Source organism: Tetrao urogallus (genome assembly GCF_951394365.1).
Source record: "Tetrao urogallus genome assembly, chromosome: 1".
NCBI classification, from domain to species: Eukaryota; Metazoa; Chordata; class Aves; order Galliformes; family Phasianidae; genus Tetrao; species Tetrao urogallus.
This window is the reverse complement of record NC_136813.1, coordinates 171,876,815-171,901,501: the sequence shown is the minus strand read 5'-3', so window position 1 is coordinate 171,901,501 and position 24,687 is coordinate 171,876,815. Positions and strand designations below refer to the sequence as shown.

The 24,687-nt window shown below is 37.6% G+C and overlaps 1 protein-coding gene across 1 annotated transcript; it reads left to right on the top strand.

Annotated features, from left to right (window-relative positions):
* Positions 1-1,150: 1,150 nt before the first annotated feature.
* On the top strand, positions 1,151-24,469 carry SLC13A1 (solute carrier family 13 member 1; the record flags this gene model as incomplete). Its single annotated transcript, XM_079536828.1, has 15 exons — positions 1,151-1,249; positions 2,169-2,297; positions 2,994-3,130; positions 6,300-6,487; positions 7,040-7,097; positions 7,425-7,491; positions 7,981-8,144; positions 12,977-13,096; positions 14,326-14,424; positions 14,514-14,615; positions 20,808-20,911; positions 21,754-21,863; positions 22,513-22,674; positions 24,062-24,199; positions 24,332-24,469. 15 exons carry the CDS (start codon positions 1,151-1,153, stop codon positions 24,467-24,469), a joined length of 1,815 nt encoding a protein of 604 aa, XP_079392954.1.
* Between the last annotated feature and the right edge of the window lie 218 nt (positions 24,470-24,687).

Here is a 24,687-nt window from a genome sequence, read left to right as displayed (position 1 = left end):
TAAAACTTTGTCCCCAACACTAGTAATCTCAGCACTTGTGCTGTCTGTATCCTGATACAATGGATCCATATAATCAAAAGTTATATGGATAGCAAAAATCTACCTTATTAACTGGCCTTTTCATGTTTCAGAAGGTAGCTCAAGGATTCCTTCATGCCTCCTCTTTCAGTCTTCTACTTCACTTTAGATCCTGAGCATGAAACAGTGTGTTTTTCCCCTTTTGATCTTCACCCACAGACTGTGTGCAAACCTCTTTCCTATCTTTTCTTCTATATTTGATGCTATTCTGTTGTATAACAAACACTGTGCTATGTTTCTTTTATTGAAAGCAGGAAAATCAAGCAATAGATTGTATTCATTTTTTATTGTCTTGAAAATTCTACCATTCTCAGAATTCTTCAAAGTTTTATGTGATATACATGGAATGCTTTATCCTATTTTTCCCCAAATAAAAGAAGATGAGAAAACAATCACGTGCTTCTTGACAGGCAAGAGAAGCTATTGTTCTCATGTATTTCAAATTCTGAACAGATGGAATCAATAGAAAGATTAAGGCTGAAATGTGCTTCTGGGGCTCATACAGTCCAAGCATTTTTTCAAAGCAAAACCAAGTTCAAAGTGAGGTCAGGATGCTTAGGACCTTGTTTCAAGTTCTGAAAACATCCAAACATGGAGATGAATATTCTTAATTCTGTCCAGCAAAATTATCTTATATAAATTTCCACATCATGACACAATTGCTCCTGAACACATGTTCTACATACATTAGATATATGAAAGAAGCCAAAGAAGCTGCATTCCCAAAGAATGCCAGCATTGACTCTGAGAACACCTGAAATATTTGGCTATATAGTTGCCTAAGTCCGGTTCCAACTACATAGACTTTTTATGAGGAAGGGCACAGGGAGAAAGTCATGAGGAGAGAGGCAAATAGCCTTGGTTTATGATGAACACTTATCTTATCAACCTACTGTTAATAAAGTCACTAAGACCATCAAGAGCAAGATTTAATTTTAACTTGTTTTACTGGTCCACTTTAGCAATGGCTAAAGGTGATAGTTTGGAAAAATATTAATCAGAGTTAGTTATTTAAAGTCAGACCTATCTTTTCAGCAGTTTCTTCAGGAAAGTTCAGCACCAGCCATCAGCCATGAAGATTCTTAAATACCTCCTGGTCTACCGAAGGTTTCTGCTCATTGTCCTCACCCCACTGCTTTTACTTCCTCTCCCACTTATCATCAAAACCAAAGTAAGTGACTTGCTGTGAGAGGTAATTATTTTGCACTGCTATGTAAACCTGAGATTCTCAGATCTTTTCAGAATTACTTCATTGTGTTTGCATTGTGGACTTCTTGTTTTGTTTTGTTTTGTTTGTTTGTTTCTTTGGTCAGCTCAGAGTGTTTTCATAGAAATACACAGAAGGCAACAGGTTTATTCTAAGACTCCATACTGGTTGTATGAAGTTCTGAATTTTTTTTCTTGTTTAGGAAATGCTTTTCTTATTTAACATCACCTAGGACTCCCTTGACAGTCCTGTCCTCACCCTTACGTTTTGGCCACTTTTAAACAGTTCTGTACGTTTGACAGTGGAGTTGAATTGACAGATGCAATTACCTTTTCATTTGATTGTGTATTTTGTTAAGTTCATCATCAAGTTTTATGATAGCAAATGACTGGAATGAATGACCTGAGAAATTTTCTCTGATTTTCATATTAGATGCTATCCTCACATCATAGATACTGATGACAAAATCTCATTGATTACAGTGGAGCCAAAATTTGACCTATTATTGACTGCAAATACTCCAAGAGGTTTAAATGTGGCGTTCTGTATGCAACTTTAATTGTCAGAGAAGACTCCAGAATTACCTACATGGTTAAGTAGGCTTGAAGGAAAAGAAGGAAAAAAGCAGCTGTCTTTCTGCTCTTTCATAAGAGGTGGAATTTAAGTAATTTTACCGTCGCTGAAGACATTCTTTAAAACTAATTGCATACAGTTTCGTACCTTAGTAAGATTACCAATAGCAAAAATGTACTCTGAATCCATCTCCCTTAAGTCACACCTGTTACACATCTAGGTAACCTTTCAGCTGACATAGCCAGACTTAGTGCAGTTGTGATTTTTTTCCTGCGTGAACTTGCTCTTATCAGTGCTTTTTGTATTCTAGGAAGCAGAATGTGCATACACACTGTTTGTAGTTGCCATCTTTTGGCTCACAGAAGCTTTGCCTCTGGCTGTTTCAGCTTTACTCCCTGCCTTTATGTTCCCATTGTTTGGTATAATGGGATCCAAGGAGGTAACCTTTTTTTTTTTTTCCCTCTGTAATACTAAATATTTCAATGTCAAAATGTCTGAAGAAAGAATCTGAAGGGTTCATCCATGGATTTGATAAGTGCCAGTCTCAATATGCCTACCTCAAGCTCACATACTTTGTCCTCAGGACTTGTTCATCTTTGGTTTTAATATTTTTTTCTAGATTGTTAGTCAGTACTTAGATGCCAGTCAGTAAGAAAATGCTAGATAGAAGTAAAAAATATCTTTAATGCTACAGAAGTGATAGGATACAATAAAGACTCCAAGTTCAAAATGCTGAGTATCCATCTTCATGTCAAAGAGATGACACCACAGATGATCTTATTGTAAATTTCTACGTTTAAAACTGTTCTTTTATCTGTTGGATTGGCAGCACTTCATTGGCTGGATTGTATGTTAGATGTGGCTGACAATCTTAGGATGTTTAGCACAAGTCTTGCTTTTCATTAGGCTTTAACACTATGCAACTTAACACACCATTATTTAGATTAAATGAAATTAAGAGATTTAATGAAATCTAACCATCTAAATTTAACCAGTAATCCTTTTTCCCACACGCATTTCAATGTCAGTCTGTATTGAAATGGTAATAACAAATACTAAGAAGGTGATGGTGATGATGACTAGAAGTTCATCATTTAATTTACAAAGAATTTTTTTTTTTTTAATTTTATTTCAGGTGGCATCTGCTTATTTTAAAGACTTTCATCTATTGCTGATGGGAGTAATTTGTTTGGCAACATCAATAGAAAAATGGAATTTCCACAAAAGAGTGGCTTTAAAAATGGTGATGTTGGTGGGTGTGAACCCTGCATGGTACGTGCTAAGCAGTGTCCTGAAGGACAATCCTTGTTGAAAGCTATGAATTCCAGAAATAATTGCATATTGTTCATTCTACAGTAGTAATCCAGCCTCTCCTTTCTACTGAAACAATGTAGATATTTGAAATGATATGATTAATTTGTAGGTGACATTTTTACTATTTCACTGAAATATTAATTGCAACACTGAAAGTTCCCTATAGTGATTTTGTTTGTTGTAAGCATCTTTCTGAACAAAAATCTGATGAGTCTGTGAATAATGTAAGGGTTCTGTGTCTTAATGATGGTTTGTGCATACCTGATGCCTACAACCAAATATCTGTGCTCTGATTATTATTCATCTATATTTAAGAACTGTTTGCAAAATTCTGGAAGCTTCACAAATACACAAAAATCATTCAAGAAATGAAAAAAAAAAAAATCATGGAAGCCAAGGTGGCAAATGAAAAATACACCCAATGCAATGTCTCTATGGTTTTTTGTTCTTGCTTTTGTTTTGTTTTGTTTTTGTCTACTTGTGAAGACAATATCAAAGGAACAGAACTTCCTCTGCTGGATGAGGTGATGAGGGAAATTTTTACACACACACACACACACATATATAATTACATACTCTACTGACTTGCTATCAGCATATATGCATGTTAAAAACTTTTCTTGCTTTACAAGCACCCAGGAAAGTGTTAGGCACCCTGACTCATCTGGCAGCACATCAGTGAAGCTTTGGAGAAGATCTGTAGAGCAAAGATGGCTTTTCAGAGCAAACAATGCTTATGATTCCTTGTCAGGAAACATAAAGTAATGGGAAGTAAAAAGTTAGAAAAGTAGAAAGCTCGGTCTAAGACATGAAGTGCCTCTTGGGTGATGTAATAACTCTTCTTAGATGTACTGGAGTATTTCTATTCCATTGTGACTTAGTCTCTCCTAATTTTAACTATCACATGTATTTTGATTTTTCCCACATTTTTCACAGCTACTAGCTTTGTATTTTATTTCGTTGTTTTTTCTCTCAATAATTTTTACATTCTTATTCAATTGTATGACAATAGTTCTGTTCTTGAGCTATTCCGGATTAATTACTTTACACTCTTTTTGATCAATTCTAAATTCCCATCTTTCGGTTCAAATCTTGAAAAGGGGAACACAAGTAGATGGTGTGCTGAGCACTGCTGATGATCTTGATGTGGACACTGAAATCTGCATCCAGCTGCTGAGGAAACCTGCAGCAGTTCCATTTTGTAGCTCTGAGAAAGCAGCATCCTTCCTATCTCAGTTTTCCTAATTATGATAAAGATCAAGATAAGGCAATTGCTAAAGGAGAGGATCTTCCTGTCTCTTGGCCTCTGTTGCTTGTTAGCAGTGTGCCCGTGCAAAGTGCTGCATGCTGTTCTTTTTGCACTGCCACAAGAAAGAACCCCCACCCAGCCTGTGCTCACTGGTGCATCCAGCCCAGGATGGAGATGTCATTGCAGGAGGCTTCTATAGCAGAGGATATGGAGGATGCTTGGAGGTATTGGGTGTAGGGCAGCAGGAGTCCCTGAAGGCTTCTCATCATGTGAGCTATGCTATCTGGTCAGCAGATTAACAGGTAATACGTTTCTGCAACCCTATGGGGATTAGCACTAGAACACTGGTTGTGCATTGTACAGCAGAGTTGAGCATCAGTGAAGTTATTATCTAAGGTTTTGTGCAGAGTATCTTTTATAAACTCTCAGGAAGACTAATCTGGAAAAAATGTGGGTTAACAGGTTAAGATATATTTTGTTATTTTTAAATCTTTTTCAGTGTGCACCACACTGTTATACAGAATGGTTGCTTGATCGTCAATCCATCAGATATTGGAAATTTATGATATTTTGAAAATGTCTTCAAAACCAGATGTTAGTTAATGCTTTGGTTGCTTTTGTTTTAAAATGTTTTTCAAGTTATTCTAAAATCATATTCATACCCACTACACTTATCCTGACCTAACTAATCTGAGGACCTAACTGAAAGCTGAATAAAGTTAGCAGGATTCACATTATCACTGACAGTCTGTTAATTAGGTCCACCAGCTGCAGATCTGAAGCTAGTTTCATCATTAAGCAACTAAAAGTGCACAGAGAAAAGACAGGGTGTAAAGGTATTGAACTTTTTGTACCCCTAATGAGGAACAAACAAGTTTAATAGCTGAAATGGAGAGATATGAGAGGCATTTTGAAAACTGTTTTTATGTAATAATGCATTGCTTACATTATTTTTGTATGAAATCCTGTACAGACAGCCTGTGGGAAGGTTTTTGATCTAGCAAGGAGCTTTGCAAATTGCACAGACTTCTCAGCAACTGCTGTGACACCACAGTCCCTCACTACTGGTTGCTGTCTTACTGTGGTGATTCGTGGCAGGATTCTAATGACACTGCCAACACTTTGGGATGAAAAGTCAGGAGAAGTACTCTCATTTACAACTCCAAGAGATGCATTACAAATGACAGTGTGGTCTGTATTTTAAACTTAACCAAACTTCACCAGATATGACATGGAATATTTGTTTTCATTTTTTTTTTTTTGTATAAACTAGAGCCACTCTAGTAAAATGCAGTTCTTATTTTGAAGTTTATTTAGCACAAGCTGAGCCAAGACAACTGAGACTTAAAATGACCTTTGCTTCCTTCTTTAAAATAACATTTATTGAAGCACAAATAATCTCTATAGCTGTCTTGGGACTAAGTGCCACCTACTAAATTGCTAATACTTCTCCCTACAACAACTGTACTGGTATCCAGAGGGCTGACCCTAAGGGATAAGCCCAGAGTTTTAAGCCAGCCTGTACAATACAGCACTAATAGCACTAATTTAGCCATTTTAACTTTCATTTGAGCTTGTGATACGCATGATGATCTTTCTTCAGAGATGATTTGTAGAGTATCATTCTGTGAATAAACATTATTGCTTCCATTTCCTTTTATAAATGTGTTTGACTCATATTACTAAATATGTTTCAGAGAAAAAAATGTATTTGATCAAAATCATTCTAATTCATCAGTTTCCACAGAGGTCAATTACAAGATGCTTAGTGCTTCGTAAACTCAAGCTTTCTGTTGAAAAAGATTTCTGTTTACACTAAACAGAGCAGTGATAGGAGATGTTGCTGTAACGGTAACAGACTCTTCTCTCCTCTTCCAGGCTTACTCTGGGCTTCATGGTTAGCTGTGGTTTCTTGTCAATGTGGCTCAGCAACACTTCGGCTGCTGCCATGGTGATGCCAATTGTGGAGGCTGTAGCTCAGCAGATCACCCGAGCTGAAGCAGAAGCTGACATGCTGGAGATGTCCTGCTCCAATGGCTCCACTAACCTGGCACTGGAGCTAGACGGTAGACATGCAGGGCAGGTTTTGTTTGCCCTCTCTCACTCTGCAGCATGCTAAAACACCTTTTAACATGAGGTTGAATGGCTAGGGAAGGAATAGCATCATTATGTGTTTGGTTGAGAGACATCTCTTTGATTGCTGTGTATGAGCCCTCTCCCGTTCACCAAGCTGAATTCAGATGGACCGAGTGCAGAATACAGCAGGAGAGGAGGAGACAAGAGCATGGTTTTCCCAGACTAGTAAAACTAAGTTTGGTAAAAAATATGACTACAGAATATGAATACACGGAGGTTCAGTGTTTGCAAGAGAAAATGGCTCTTTCAACTTGAGGATAATGTTGGATATAAATAAATCTAAACTAAACAGATGAATTAAAATTTAGGAGAAGATTTCTCATCATTAGAAGATTGAGATTCTAGGGTAATAGGAGTCATGTAGTAACTTGAAATTTATTCATGTGATGATAAAAAGTTGCATGGAGTGAGACAAGCTGATGGAGATGTTCCAGTTCTGTATCATTAAGCACTTATTTCTTTTTCCTGTCAATGTCTTACAGAAAATATAGGACAAAGTGAAAACAGTGACTGGAAAGAGAAAAGAAAACAAGTGAATGGGTAGGTTATTCATTTCCTAAATTCTCTTTTAAGAATTCTTCTAAGTACATTGATCAGACTGAAAGTAATGTCTCCTACTTATTTCCGTGGAAAGTACAACAGATACAAAAAAGCACAGCAACACTGTTTGATAGAGCAAATTCTCAGCTACTAAACGTTGTTTTTCAATGTAGTCACCATTATTTGAATTTTCACCACTGATGAATAAGAGCCTGTATGCCAACATCCACTTCTGATGTTGTGAGCCGACATAATAAAATAGGTAGCATTACTTTCAAAGCATCATAGAATATCTGTTTATTACAATTAATACCTTTGCTTTTCCAGATATGACAACGATATGGGGAGCACTGTGTGCACAATTGAAAAGGAAAACGAAAAAGAAAAGGAACAGGTACTTAAGTTGTCTTTATTTTTATGCTGCTAATGTGTACAAATTGGTTTTAACCCAAATCTCATTCCACCTAATAGCACTGCTATTGATTAAGTTAATTTTATGTGAACAGTATATATGTGTGTAGATACACATATACATTCAGTTGTTTATTTATTTATTTATTTCATTAGTGATTTTGTGCTCCAGATGTATTTTGCCTGATTAAACCAATCAGTGAACAGACTCTATATATCACTTGCTATATATAAAAGAAGTATAAAGTACATATAAAAGAAGTTCCTGCATAAAAGAGTGAGGCAGATCAGGCAAAAGACTTCAGTATTTGACTCTCCTTTCTATTTCTTTGCATGAATAAGTAGTAGAGTACTGTAGTAATAGCAAACCAAACCACATAGCTTATGGCTATATTACCAGGAAATAGACTGTTCTGGGACATCTTTGAGTCCTATTTTTGTGCTTGATTATTATTATTATATTCTTACTAAGCAGAACCTACCACCTGCTGAAACAGGGAGAAAAAGCAGAGAGGACAAATACAGTGGGATTTTCAAAGTGATGTGCTTATGTATTGCTTATTCTGCTACCATTGGAGGGTTGACAACAATCACAGGAACATCGACTAATTTGATTTTTGCTGAGCACTTCAATACGTAAGAGACTATATTAAATTATTTGTATTCTTCTTAATCCAGAATTTTAACTATTCTTTCCTGAGCTCTCACATGGCTCCCCTACAATTCATTAGAAATTTTACCCTTTGATTTCATAGTACTTTATCCTATTACTTTCTTTTCATTACTTTTCTTACAGAGATGGTTGCATTTAACTTACACTGGGAAAGCCTGTAAGTGATCACCCAATACAGGCACAAAAAAGATGGCCATTCTTTGGTTGAGTGGTGCTCTGCCCTTTGAATAGCTGTATGCAAAAAAGATGAAGGCATTAGCTTAACATGACAGACAATATCTAAGAATTATTATTCATTTATATTTATTCATTTATATTATTCATTTCTAAGTAGAGCAGGAGCTAAGTCCAGGTCCACTTAGCAAAATGTATTAGGAGACTTTCAGAAGGCCATGCTCAGTGCATTGCTGAAATGAGGAATTTAGGTCTGTCAATCTAAGAAAAAGCAAATGATTTCAAATCAATCTGAAGCTTGAGATTCAATTGGACACCTTGGTTTTAGATGCATTTTTTTTAAAACATTCTTTTTCTCTGTAAAACCACTTTGAAATTACAATTGCCAGATGTTTTGAAAAAACAATAGATCTCATTTAACAGCTTTTTAAAAATTATTACTATTCCACTACTTACTGTCAGAAGCATTACAACTCTAACATAGGGAAAAAAAAAAAGGAGGAAACAACTTTTTTTTGGTTTTATTAACCTCTGCCCAATTTTTGTATTAAGGACAGCAAAACATTGAAAGACAAGTCACTGACAGGTTTTCTTCCAATCTGTGAATTGATTAAATTTGGCTTCAGCAAACTTCTAAAGAGAACTGAAGTATGGTCTGTAAATCTGTCTGTGCTATGAGAAGGTCTGGTGAAAACAGCAACAAGAGAAACAATATGGAAATTTTCCGTTTCAGGGTGAGGGGGGCAAAGAAACAGGACAGACTGTGGCATTATAAGTCTTCAGACTTAAACTTTTAAACATACAATCATTTCTGGTTCAAGCTGGCTTCATACTCACCAGCCCAGCAGAATCCAGAATAGATTACTAGGGTTAAGAACTGCTCTTGCTCATTTGCCCAGAGCCATAGGGAACTTGACACAAACTGGCTCACAGCTGTTATTTTTCCGGTTTGTCTTAACTGTTAACAACCTCTCCAAGAAAAAAATAAGCAGATTGTTGTTCTCTGCCTGGGTCTTCATCCTCTTCTAGGAATGTAGGGTGACATGGAGCACTGTGTGTAATCCAGTGTCACACCCCCACAGGTTTTTGTTTAATCTTTACACAACCAGTGAGCCTTATCCTTAACTTAAGCTCTATCTACCATCTCACTGTGCAAATATTTTTTCTATTTAACTGTCTTGCACTGCTCTCCTACGAGGTCTCAATTGTATTTATGTTCTGAATGAAGTGGGAATTGACCCATTAATGTGACTTGGACACATTTGCAGTCCATTTTTACCCATCATAAGCATCATAAGAAAGACAATTCAGCAAGAAAGCTGTACACACCAAGGATGCTCTCACATTTTCTATTCAGTGAAAAAACACCAGGAAATTCTATATTCTCCCTATATACCTGATTTTAGTCAGAAGTAGGCTATAATCAGTGCTCACCGTTCTCCCTCCTCCCTCATTTTTCATTGATCAAATGAAAAGATGAAGAGGAAGCTAGTATATCTGTGTAAAGCAGGAGCCCATTCTGAGAATTCTCAGCCTGATGTTACTTAGGACATGCTATTAAGCTATGGAGACATTTCTGCAGAAGCACACAGTGGCAATGTTGATGCAGTGCTAAACACCTCTGCCAGTGAGACCAACTCCATAAGGCAGGCATGTCCAAACCACAGACCGTGGGCTGCGTGCAGCCTGGCAAGGCTCACACTGCAGCTGCCCTCTGCTGCCACTTCATCATGGCAGCAGCTCAGCACCAACCAAACATCGGCGTGCTGTCAGTTCCATCTGGGCCAAAACCAGGGCACAGAGTGCCGTGCGGTGCTAACTCAACTGATGGCAAACAAGTTTATGGATTTTGATACACTGAGTATACGCAGTCCTGTGAACAGTGAAAAATATGCAGCCATCCTTTAGGTTTTGATAAAGGAATTGGAGAATAGGTTTCAAGCTTGAAAAAAATAATCAATGTTTTGGTTTATTTGTGACTCCATTTTCAGTCGACATAAATACATCACTTGCAATTTTCAAATGAAATGTATAGAGTTGCAGTCCAAAATCTGGCTATATCGCTTTACCAGATTTTCATGATCTCTCTCTTACCAGAGAGGAGTGCCCCTTGCTTCACAGTCACCCCTCATTCATGTCATGGCTTTTGGCTGGATGTACTTTTTCAATGAGTATTTTCCAGAAGAAGAGCATTTTGGGGCTGAGAAATTGCTCTATTAGATAGTGTTATTGTGCTCTTTGTATCTGTTGTAGTCTCCGTGGAAATAAATAGGAAGCAGTACCTTCAGAGCAGCTTTTGTAGACGCAGCCCTAGATAATTTCTCTTCACAGTGTGGCCCATACAAGCCAAAAGGTTGGACACTTATGCCATAAGGGCTCCCTTTCAAGAAAGAATTGTTACTGATGCTCATGGGGTCACTCTATTCATTCTTTAATTGCATGCATAGAGACACACAATATAGACTGTGATACTGAGAAGATGTCCATTAAACAGCTAAGCATTAATCTGCTCATCACTTCCATAAGACACCCAGAAGCTTCTATTTGCCGAGAGAATGGGATAGGTTGGACCTCATTGTTTTCTGAACAGATCTTTTGTCCCTTTTTCTGACTCCATATTTTAATGCTGTTTATTATTTTATCCTTTTTCTTAGAGGTGTTTTTCCTGTGAAGTCGTTCAGGTTGCTGCAGCCTGTCAGATAGCTCATAGCTGCAGTTTTATCTATCTTATATTGCTGTACAGACTTTCTCACAGCTCTTTTACACGACCAAACAGTTTTTCCTGAGCTACAAGTCAAGGTGTGGAGCTGGGCCATATCAGAGTGGCGCCAGGGATCCTAGAAGCAGAGGCAGAAGAAGACTGAGAGAAGGTTTCAGAGGGAAATAGTCACCAGAAAATATAGCATCAAGGAGAAAACTACATTCTCCTGTGCGTGAAGAAGAGCAAATGCTACAATGAAATGAGTTCAGTGTGTCTTCTCCATCCTTGCCTCAAGCAAGACCTGTAATCTAACTGTAACAGATAATCCAGCCAGTGCTATGTAATATATACTTTCTTAACCAATCTACCCCAGGAATGTTTGCTATCAAAATGAAGATTAAATAACTTAATCAAGATTACTATAAATGCTTAAATATATTCAGTTATTGTGAAATCTGACTACTATAAATTAACATTTTATAAAGAAATTAACTTGTTAGGATGAAATTTTCAAGAGCTTGTTGTTCTGTAAGTTAATATCACACATAATTGAGGACATTAGATCATGAAATTTAGCAAGTGATTAAATGCCAGGACACTGCAGTGCTGACGTCAATATTTTCCTATCTTGGAATTTGTACATTCAGGAATAGATGTGGCTAATTATGTAATAAAAGCTAAATCGCCATGTAATCAATAAATTGTATGTGATAGCCTAATGACTTTTCAAGTTTCACTATCTCAGCGCTATGCACAGTTGGAATTTAGAACATCCATCTCAAGAAGTGCATAGGACTTTCACTTCTGTCTCAACTGCCACTTTAATTAATTGCAAAGTACGTGAACATCATAAAAATATAGATAAGTCTTAAGAAATTGTGCAACACATGAGGTAACATTTGTAATAAGTCTGTATCACCTCAGTGACTGCTGTGGCCATCACAATTCCTTTTCTTCTGGCAAGGCGTGAAATACAAAAGATGGGATAATAGTTGGAAATAGTCATTGCAGCCTCCTTCTGGACATTGTTTTTCCCTTTCATCCAATTTTTGCACCAAGGAAGAAGGTTAGAATTTTCTTACTTTTAGCAGAAAACTCTCTCAGCAGAGCTGGAGGGGCTCAAAGATGGAGAAAATTCTGTTCAAAGAGTAAATTGGCCAACTACAGCACAATTCATTTAACTGCCCTTTTTGACTATCTGGCATCTATCTCTTTAAAGAGTAAATGTATTTATTTCAGAAAACTTTCTCTTTCTTTTTAAATACAAGTGGCAGGAAGATTACTGGTTGTTAGATAAACATCTGTAAACAGTAGATGATGACAGCATCATAGAGACAACTCAAATGGAGAAACAATCCACTGACAAATCAACATTCTCCACCTCTCCTGGAAAGTAGTAGAAATAAATTTGTTTCTAATGAGATTTAATCCCCTTTGGAACCTTTAATAATAAATATCTCAGTGTTGACTACTCTCTGCTGCTCTCTTCTAAGTTCATCAAAGCCTGTTAATTCAAATATATTTGCTTGTGCTAAAAGTCTCCTTTCAGAGACCAAATTTTCTTCAAGTTCTGTTTCTTTGCAGTCTCAAAGGCCCTTAATACTGTGAGTGGCTCTTCCTTGCCTCCTCAACTCAGGTGAGACACATCTAGATAAGAGGAAGATGCACAGACCTTTTGCTGATCGGATGCTTAAATAACTGTGGCACAGCTGCAGGGCCAGGTCCTGTAGTAGTTCTGATGATCAGGAACAGAATGGGAGGGTGAAGGAAGATGACACCAGAGGCCACCTCATGCTAAAGGCAGCTGCCAACCAAAAGCACTGTCTTGCAGTAGGACTTTCTGGTACTTCTCACAGGTCTTTATTTCTTGCCAAATTGAACTAAATGTGGTTTGGGTTTTTCTTTTTCACTTTAATCCAGACGTTATCCAGGTTGCCAGTGCATCAATTTTGGATCTTGGTTTGTCTTTTCTATCCCCATCGCAGTTGTTATTCTGCTGCTGTGCTGGGTCTGGCTCCAGTGGCTTTTCCTTGGATTTGAGTAAGTAGATGTTGTAATCAATAAAGCTGAAAGTGTATGATATAAAATATCATGTACCAGGATCAAATATTGTATCTAAGCTTAACTGGTTTATAGAAAGACAACTCAGCAACGGTGATTTTGCATTTCTGATTAATATAGCTGTGTCTCTGGAGGAAACAAGAATTCTCTAAAATAAAGATCCTTGACTACTCAGCCCACTATGAAAAGTCCATATTGCAAATCATATCTTTCCCCCTCAAGCATACACACATCATCGTTAAGTAGTGCATGCATGCAAGCTTAAAGAATATGAAAATTACATGAATTTTAGCCTAAGACCTGAGAATGGGAAAGACATCCAGAACATTGCTCTTCACTGGCATCAGGGATTGACTTGAATACTTGAGTAATACCGGCTTTATAAGCTGGATGACTACAATTCTGAATGTAAATTAAGGAAGTTCTTATTTTTTCCAAAATGATGGTGGAATGCTTTTTCCTCCCATGGAATCTTGTGCTTTTAAGGTTTGGTAGAGGACTATTCCTTTCTGGCTGATTCTTCAAAGCCTTGTTCTCCATGATTTCATTCACACCCTGCAGAGTTAATGATAGGGACCTTATCTTCCACAGCTTCATGGCTACAAGAGATGACTGTATGGTACAAGAGATGAAGACTGAGATTGCCTGCTCTTAAGCAGATGTAATATCATCTCAAGCTTACCACTCCATATCTGAACATTTATGTGTTCGTTTTGCTTGACAGATTTGATAGTGTTCTTGTTAACACTGTGAGAATGAAAACCTAGCTTGTAGCAACTATTCTGCTGATCAGTATGCAGGCTACTCACACATTACTAACTTTTTCATCAAAAAAGCAGAGTAAAGCAAAATCATGGATGAATTTCATTACATAGATACGTTGTGCATTTGATTGATTCAATTAGTTCCCATGATTAAAGCTTCATCCTTCCTGTGTGCTATATCTGAAATGTCCTAGACACGTTACAGGAAAAAACAAATGAGCTAGTCAATAGCAGGACACATTTAATTGCTGCCTATTTCAATTTCCCAGTGGACTTTGTCTATTAATTCCAGCATATTCAGTTTAGTATGTGATAATTAAATGGGAGAAACTGCATTGTAAAGTGAAAAACTTATTTTGTAAAGTGCTAGCTGAAAAGAGTGGACATTTTTTCTTCTGTATACACTGTTAATTCTTCCTTCAATATTGTTGATTAACATTCCAGTTTTAAAAATATGTTCAAGTGTGGCAAGAAAAGAACAGCCAGAGAAGAGGCTTCAGCAAAGGTGATTCAGGATGAATACAAGAAGCTTGGACCAATGAGGTTTGTCACACTTCAAATTAGCAAACAAGAACAAGTAAATCCAAATGTGAACTCAAGAAAATATATAACCCATTGTTTTTCTGCTATAGCTACCCAGAAATTGTTACATTTGTCCTATTCATCTTAATGACCTTGCTGTGGTTTACCAGAGATCCAGGCTTCTTTCCAGGCTGGTCTTCACTTTTCCCAAAGTAAGTAATCTTTTTAACACACTGACACGAGCAGCACTGTGTTTTAAACGCATATCTTATTTTCTTGACAATATATTAAAAATAATGCTTTTAATATTTTGGAAAGATTCCAATTTTTATAAAACCTTAGTAGTATATATAAAATAGGTACAACTCCAGTGATTTCTTAGATGTATGCGTGCAACATCTGAAATGTCCCAAACACATTGCAAGATTAAACAAAATGTCTACTAAAAGTAATTATACCTACCTTTTAGACTTGATCTGGTGATGGAGAAGACATAATGACTGTTGTTACTGTTTCCTATTTCCTCATCAAATCTACAGTTACAAGAACATTACCTTTGGTTAGGATTTTTTGATCCACTGCTGTTACTGGCAGTCCAACTTCTGTGAGTACAGGCAAACATCCTCTATTTTGATAGCTCTCTAGCTATTAATATAAATTTCTGTTTGTTCATACATAACTTGTGAAAAGTCACAGTTAAATAATTGCCAAAAAGCAGGAGCTATTTAGGAGCTATTACGTTTCTCTTTTTCCCTCTGCTGCAGCTTGTTTATGCTGTCCCTTTCACAGGATCACTTAGACATTTTTTTTCCTCTAAGAAATTGCTTGGTCTTACATAAATCTGTAATGCTGTGATGACTGTAATAGTTCCTGATCTCTTGCTGTAATTACTGCAATTTTGGTTTTGTCCTTTTTTTTACAAAGGTCTGAATTTTGCTCTAGAGTAGTGGAAAGTAGTTGGAGGCCTGGGAGGAGCAGGACTTTGTGCTGTTCAGGGCCTTACAGAGTCAGCATTTATTACTGAGTCAAAGGCCAGAATCAGACTTGGATGGTAATCTTCCATTTTGTGTTTCTTTGTCTCCATCACGAATGACATGTGCACATGTGTCCATCATTCCTTCTCTCTTCAAGTATTCTCCTATCATTCAGGATCTCTCTCTTATTACAAGGAATAATTATAGCCCTTTGAATATTTAAAATGAAGTGAAAAAATATCTTAGTGTAAAAATAGCATTAAGAAGTGCATAAAAACTAAGATTGTTTTAAAATGATTTACTTTTTAGTTACGCCCAGATTTGCAAAGGAACAGGTTTTCCATCATATCAGCACCACGACAATAGAACTGATGATCAGTGTCCCAAATGAATCACAGTGTTCTTAAAGGGTTTTTAGTGTTGACCTAATCAAGCAATCTGTCAGCTAGGCAATCAGGCTGGCTTTGCCTCCCTTTCTGCTTCACATTAACATTCAGTGCTTGTTGAGCACCATTTAGTGAAATACTCCTGATACTGAAAAACCGACCTTGTAAACAACCTCTCAGGTTTGGGCCTTATTACTCAAATGGATTATTCCAGTCCAGAGATCTACACTTTCTCTATTTGAAGTTGTCTGTTTACCTCTGTTCACTGAAAGGGAAAAAGCTAAACATATGTATAATAAGTGTGGTTACTTCATGGGCATGTTACTTTGTGGGTGCCTCTAATGTTTTCCTTGAGAGAGAATGCAAGTATATGCCAAGTCACATAAGGATGAATCATCTTATGATTTCTGTGAAGTAATCTGAGGAGAAACAAGACCTGTGTTAATCTCTAACAAAACATTTAAGAGGGAAAAAAAAGAATTATTTCTTACTATTCAGGCTTTTCCTATTTCTAGATAGCTTTAAATTACCAATCTTTTGCATTACTAGGCATCATATCTGGAATTTATGATTTTACTTTTCTGATCAGCTGATAACTTCCCGGTTAGGATACAGAGAGCCAACAAAAGTATAGTTAGAGTGAGCCATCATGTTTCAACAAAGCAAAAAAGAGGCAAAAGACCTATATCAATGGATTAGGGCCTTGCAGAGTCAGCACTCATCTCTGTAATGCCCAAGGGGCTTCTACAGTGCAAGAGCTGTGGCTTACATATCTCATGCATTTGTTCACTAATGCCTCAACACAAAAAACTTCTGGATTTTAGTATAGTGACAAGCATGTGCACAACTTCCTTAATTACATGCTAAAGAAAGCAATTGTAACAAAGTGTTTTCTTCCTTTATGTTTATTACAGGATTTATTGCAGGTTTATACACAGGATTTTATTCCAGTCTAGAGCCTGTCTCAGGGAAATTCTGTCACCTGCAGAGATGAGCTTTGGCCTTATTATGAGATTGTTTATTAGACTGGAGGAACAAAGCTGAAATGTCAGAGCTAAAATACCCTCTAGGCCAATGGGACATAGGTAGTATCCACCACACTCCCAGGGTCTTGAACCAAAGAGTACTGTCACCTCACCTAATAGCATGTGTAATAGCATGCTGAAGATCAGAAGCAGCTATATTGTTCTGTGTGTCAAGCCTGGTAGAGATTTATTTTATTAGAAAATGAATTCCCAGAAAGCAACCAGGCTTGATTTCCAGGTGGAAAAATATAGGTTCCTCATATTGTGGAGTTTACTGCTTTCTTTGAGTTTGGTCTTGTGGATAATCATCTCTGTTGCCAAAATAAACAAGACAAATTTACACCTTGTTTTATGTCTCAATATAGCTTCCAGCCATCTGTTCTTGTCTTTCTCTGCTAGATTAAAAACTTCTGATAGGTACTTTAGGGATATACTTACCTGGTTTAATTATGTCACATTACAAGTTTTTTTTTTACAAACTACGTGGAATGCTCTAAGTTTTGCTTTAAGGAACAAATTCACTCCAATCCTATCAGCCACATTCTCAGCCCCTTCTGTTCATCCTCACAAGCCAGTGAATACCCCTTTGAAATACAGACAGATTTCTTTGAACCCAGCAGAAAGATTGATATTTAATGACGTTATCATCTCCATTTTTAAGGTCTAGCTTTTGAAACATAAGGCTTTTCTGATCCATGATTATGCTATATCAGTACTGAGTAGAGCTCATTTTTAAGAAGCATTGTTGGCCATACTATGTCAATGCTTTTCCAACTTATGTTACATTTATAAGTTAATTTTTCTCATGGAAATTTTGTAAGTCTATCAAAGACATTGCTGTGCCCAGAGCCCCAGTTACCTCCCTATCTTCCTTTAGGAAGATAGCAGGATGATTTAATCAATGTTTAGAATATTACAGAGGGAAGTGCAGGGTAAAAATACCTGTTTTCTCTCCATCTGTTGACAGCCGAGGGTCACACATTACTTCTGCTACAGCAGTTTCCAACTGTGTCCTGGCTCGATTCCAGGCTGTGGGATACTGGCTTCAATTAGATGAATTTCAAGTTGGCCCTTGGCTAACACTTTAAAAACCTCGTCAGAAATTAAAATTGCAACAGTGGGCTGCACCTGATGCACACAAGTTGGACTTCCTTCACTCTTCCTCACGTTAGTGCCTGTGGGTATATACAATTTTTCTAGGGTTTATTCTTGTCTTTTCTGCTAAGACAAGGCCGCTATGTACTTTTGCCAATAGTCTTTTTCTCTACAATGATATCAGTTAGAGTAACATTGAATTTTCACTAACCAGTGGACTTTTCACTTATAGGGCAATCAGATTTGTGGTTTTACAAGCAGGTAGATGTTGTATATGCAGTTGTTTTACATCTTGGAAAAAATGGACTTTGAAAAATGTTTACCTCAAAATTCAGTTACCATAGAAGAATTGCTGTCTGTTGTCACGTGTATCTCCATAAAAAGTAAGATTGAAGGTTAGGATATTGTGTTTGTGTCCCAAGCAGGCTTTCTCAGAACGGTGTGGCATGAGGAAAAATTAATTTTTGTGAACAAAATTGCACAAGGAGCAGGCAAAGTCCTGCTTGTGAGTAGAAATGCCTCCATACATCAATATATGCTGGGGGATGCCCAGCTGGAAGGTGGTTCAGCAGAAAAGGGCCTGGGGGTCCTTGCGAAGGCCAGTAGTATCTTGGGCTGCATTGGGCAAAGTATTGTCAGAGACTGAGGAAGGTGATCCTTGTCCTCTATTGGTGAGGCCAACCCTGGAGCACTGGGTCCAGAGTTGTTGTGAAGCCTACTACCTTCAAAATGTATCTGGACATGGATCTGGGTACCCAGCTCTGGGTGTCCCTGCTGGAGAAGGGGTTGTAGCAGATGGACCCAGAGGTTCTTTCCCTCAGTTGTTCTGTGATTTTATGAGTAACGGAACTATGCAGAGAGAATAAAGCTGCAGAGGAGAATGTAGCAGCATGATTTGTGTCTATGTCTAAATCTATTTTCTTTCATAAGTCCAACAAAGAATGCAGGATAGGATGCCAGAAGAAGAATTTTCTGCTTTTTAGCCCCCGTGCACCTGGACCTAGGCAAAAGGTGTCATAACAGCAGAACCCTCTGCCTTTAGATACCATTACAAAATAATACATTGTTTTTCTTAAAAGCATCCTCAGTGCTAGCAGACAAGAGAAAACAGGAGACAAAATATATTAGAGAGCCACTTCACCTTTCATGGCAGTTACCGTTTGAGACAGTTTTATCTAAAGCCATACTGGCTGTGATCTCATATACTCACAGAATCATAGAATGGCTTGGGTTGGAAGGCATCTCAAAGAGCATCCAGTTCCAACCCCCCTGCTGTGGGTGCCACCCTTCAGCACCTCTGGGAATGGGGCATCCACAGCTTCTCTGGGCAGCCTTTGCTGGTGCCTCACCACACTGAGTCAGTGTGCGATGCACATTAAGGTTCTGTGAATCTCCCCTAACACTGTTGAAGCAAAAGGAACTATTAGATTATACATTTGTAACCTGTAATAGGGGATGATCTTTTCTACTCAATGAAAAGCCTGAAATCTTCTGGGAAGCTATGTTTATACCTATTACAGCTGCATGTGCAGGAAGGTGTACGATATGAGACTGAGAGGACAAATGCACTGGTTCTGGAAAAGTAATAATTTACAGAAAGTGTATAAAAATATAGAACTTAAAAAGTGTTGGGTTTAGCTTTCTTCAGCAAAGTTTGTATTTTATTGAATGACTATCTTGACTGAATAAGATGGGATTTGTTACCATCTATCAATTTGTAACAGAATCAGATGGAGGTGCTAAAACAGCCCTAGATGGCAGCTCTTCACTTTGCCTGATCTTGTGGCTACTCTGTGCAAGTTTGAAGGAAATTGTACCAATATAAGAACTGGTGCAATGAGTTTTCATCCACAGGAAATTATCACAGTAAATATGGAGCTTGTGTCTAAGACCCCAGAGGTGACAGACAAGGGAGGATGATGATACAGCTCTGCTGTGTTTTCTTAGCTACAGGAACATCATCCTCCATGGTTAGGCACTGTGCTCCGGGCCTATTGGACTGGATCTACTACAGAAGCATATTAAAATTATTTAATTTACCATTGAGCTATGAAAATGAGTTTGAACACCAGCTATTTCCAAACACTTCCCTCCTTCAGCTTATTTCTGTATGACAAAGTAAAACACATTTCCTCAGGACACAGATTGATTTAGAGGTCTGACATGATAATTCTGTGGATGTGGTGGGTTGACCTTGACCTGCTTGCAGATACCCACTTGGCTGCTCTCTCAGCCTCTCTCCTCAACAAGAGAGGGGGAGAAAATGCCATGGAAGAGCTCATGAGTGCAGATAATGACAAGGATACCCCTTATCAGTTACCACCATGGGTATAATAGACTCAAGATGAGAGAAAAATAATTTAATTTACTACTACAAATTAAAACAGATTTGGATAATGAGAAACAATGACAACTTAAAACACTTTCCTCCTTCCCTTTCCCAAGGCTCAAATTTACTCTTTCTGTCCCTGACATTACCTCCCACTCTGAATGGCACAGGGGAAGGGGAAATGGGGTTGTAGTAAGTCCATAAGAGCTCCTTTTTGCTCATCTTTCCTCACATCTTTTTCCTCTGCTCCACCATGCTTTCCTTCATGGGTTGCAGGGGAATCTGTGCTGCAGCACCTGCAGCACCTCCTCCTTTTCTGACCTTGATTTTCACAGGGCTGCATCTCACACCTTTTTTTTTTCCTTCACATCTCACTCTCTGAGGTGCTTTGCCCTTCCTTAAATCTACTTTCACAGAGCTGCCACCATTTTGGTTGCTGGGCCCATGTGTCTGGCATGGGGCAACCTCACCCTCTCCTCAGATAGACCCTTGCAGGCCCACTGCCTGCACCTGGGCACGAACACGCAATAACAGACTATTGTCCTGGCTATATCTACTTACATGTCTTTTTCTTGTGTTACTCTTGTTAACTTAGATATAAAGGCTATGCTACGGATTCAACAACTGCCTTGGTGATTGGCCTCCTGTTCTTTGTTATTCCAGCAAAAACATTGACTAAGACTTCAAATGGTGAAAGCAGTTAAGTATATTTTGACATGGATTCTATTACACAAGGTATCCGTAAATGTAATTAATTGCATTCTGTCAAGGAATGTTCTTAAATACTAATGTTACAGCTTCAATGCAGAATAATGCCTTACTGAGTTGTAAAGCATCCCTGTCCTAGAAGAAGCCTGAAGCAACTCTCAGGCAATGTGAGCAGCAAGAGCTGGTGCTGCACAGCATCCTGCTGCCTACACATCTCCAAGTCCAGTGGAAACCAGTTTTCCATTGACTGCTATGAGCTTTGAATAGGGCTACACAGGGCAGGGCTGGATTTATTTTGAAAGTGTTATGCTTATTTTATATACCCTATGAAATTCAAAATGGAAAATTAGTCAGTTCCTATTTTTATCCCCTTAAGTAGAACTTACTTCCGTTAAGGTGTACTTCTGGATTGTTCTCTTTATGCATTCAGTTCTAATACTGACATCAATGAAACCTGGAGAAAGTAAGGTCAGACCCTAAATGAGACTAAATGAAAGAGAGTTTGCTCAGTAATCTGAACAGTACAATGTTACTAAATAAGTTAATCTTATTGATATCCCATAGCTGTCTTCCAGGTAGAAGTGCCAGTGCTACTGGTAGAAACTGTTCTAATTGTCATTGTCAAGCTGAGATAGTTTAGGGCAGGTGCCAGGAGGTATCTGTTTTTCTTCTTAAAGATTTTCTTCAAGTTACAATAATTAGAGTTTGCCTCAGAATATTTCCCAAGAGAATATTCTTATCTCAGAATATTTCTTCAGAGAAATTATTTCAAGACATTTTTCAAGATTTTTTTTAAATGTTGGGTTTTTTTGTTTTGTTTTGTTTTTTTCTAGCTGCTTTTGGTTACACTCCACTGATTACTTGGAAGGAATTTCAGTCATGCATGCCCTGGGAAATTGCTATTCTTGTTGGTGGCGGGTTTGCATTGGCAGACGGCTGTGAGGTAATGCAATTTATAGATGATACTGAGCAATTAGCATGACCCACATCAGAAGGAATTCAGTCATGCCGTGGATTCAAGATTATAGGCTTATTTTAGCAAACTGTTCAGAAGTGATACTGAACAGGATAATTGCGAATATGCAAGATGTTCAGAAAGCAGAGTTAAAAATAAAGAAAAGTGTTCTTTGTCTTCAAACACTACATGCAGTGATGATTACTATTTATTATTTGCTTAAATTAAATCCTGATGGTGGTAGGAATCGTCCAGAGTTTTCTGAGGTGATTCCTATGTGGAGTACTGCTGCCTTTTCCAGTAAATCAAGCAGATTTCTTCCCAGGCTCTGGTTATGAAGCCCAGTGTATGAACATCACAAATTTTCTGAGTACATCTCTTCTAATCTTCTCAAAGGTGCAAGTATAAATAAATGGGAAGTAGTTTGCTTGAGTATTTACACAACAACAGTGACTTTAAAAAAAAAAAAACAAACTTAAAAACATGTGGTAGGAACCTGGAAAACATTTTAGCTTTTTTTCTCTTTTATACAAATACATCACAATTAATAGATGAGTAAATTCTTGTTATATACATTTTAACTGTAATTTTCTGTTCATTGTTTTATAAAACAAACACTGTCATATTCCTTGTGCAGGTTTCAAAACTTTCTGCCTGGGTAGCAAATAAATTGACCCCTCTTGGATCATTACCCCTGTGGCTGGTTATCCTGATATCATGTCTTATTGTCACTTCAGTGACGGAAGTGGCCAGCAATCCAGCCACCATTACAATATTTTTGCCCATACTGTCTCCTTTGGTGAGTACAATAGAGGATGTTTTTAACCAGAATGTGCTTTATCATCCATGTAATAATGTAGCTGCTCAAAGAATCAGTTCTTAAGAAGTCTCTATAAAATAGTTCATGCTTTTTGTTTGTTTATTTTGTTTTGTTTGTTGCTTTGTTTTGTTGATGTGTTGAAGTATGCATTGAGTAGCTCGTTGATGATTCTTTACAAGAGATGCTGTAAATTCAGGAAAGTGAGAATAAAAGTGTAACACTCAAAAATAGAAGCTGTTATTCCTATTTGAGAATAACGGAAAGACTTAAAAGACTAGCTCTGTCAGTGTTAGTTCAGGATCACATCTTTGGCAAAAATGGCTAACAATATTCAAGCTATCATCAAAGAGAGGAGAGGGCTAATAGATGTACTTTAGATGTACTCCTCATTTCTTCTCTTCTTCTCTCTATTTTATCATCATTTTTATCAAAACACCCAGTTCTTCCACTTCAAATCTTGCCATGGTCATCTTCTAGTCTATAACGTTGCCTCTTGGCAAGCCTAGACACATACTAATCCTCTTTCGCACTCATAGAAGACAATTCAATTATCTCTTCACTGAATCTCTCCAACCCATTATATACCAACTCAATATAATTGTTTCTCTTGTACTATTTTGTTTGTAATGCTCAAAATGCTATACTCAAAAATATTTGCAAGAGTCTTTCATCTTTGTGATTTAACTGCAATTAGAGAAAAATCATGCATGAATTTAGAGTTGCAGGATCACAGAACTCTAGGGGTTGAAAGGAACCTCTGGAGATCATCTTGCCCAACTCCCCAATGAAAGGAGATTCCCTCCAGTAAGTTATACAGGATGGTGTCCAGGTAAGTTTTGAATATCTCAAGAGAAGAAGACCCCACAACCTCTGTGGGCAGCCTGTGCCAGTGCTCTGTCACCCTCACAGTAAATAAGTTTTTTTCTCATGTTCAGTTGGAACATCCTGTGTTCCAGTTTGTACCCATTACCTCTTGTCCTGTTGCTGGGCACCACTGACAAGAGCCAGGCCTCATTTGCTCGACTCCCACCCTTTATATATTTATAAACACTGATAAGATCCCCTTCTCTTCTCCAGGCTGAACAGCCCTAGGTCTCTCAGCCTTTCCTCATAGGGAGATACTCCAGGCCCCTCATCATCTTTGTGGCTCTAACTCATTAACTGTCCTGTGTTAGAAATACCTTTTCTCATCTGAAGCATGTCCAGTTATAGTTTTATAAAGGAATTACCAGAAAAGGGTTATTTTTCACTATTTAATCTGTCAGTTCACAGTTTGCTTGTGCTAATATGAGAAGTTTGTATTTATTTCATTTAACAAATGTATCCTCTGACAGCACTTCTCTCTCTTTTATTTTACTTTCTGCAGGCTGAAGCCATTCATGTGAACCCACTTTTCATTTTGATACCAGCCACACTATGTACTTCCTTTGCATTTCTTCTTCCTGTAGCAAACCCAGCCAACGCCATTGTATTTTCATATGGTCATTTAACTGTAATGGACATGGTAAGTTTTAAGCAAGACACCTTTAAGGGTTCTGATAATCATTCTGCAACATTGTTATCTGATTTTTACTATTTAAAAAACTTTCTTCACAGTCTTGATATCAGTCTTTGCTTTCTTTTCCCTCTCCTTTAGGTGAAAGCTGGTTTGGGTATTAACATCATCGGAGTTGCTGTGGTTATGCTTGCAATTATGACGTGGATAGTGCCTCTATTTGATCTCTATACTTATCCAAGTTGGGCACCAAACATTTCAAATGGCACTGGGCTGTAAAAAAAAAAAAAAAAAAAAAAAAAAACCAACAAAGAAACAAACAAAAACCCCCAACAATAACAAAAGCAACAACAGCAACAAAAAAAACTGGGAATTGGCTTTTTTTTTCTTTTCTTTTCCACTGGCATGTGGTGAGTAAGATAAAATGCTTTTTGTCACCACAACAATAGAGAACCACCATTATTGTAAATGCTGTATTTCACAGACCAGAGGACCGA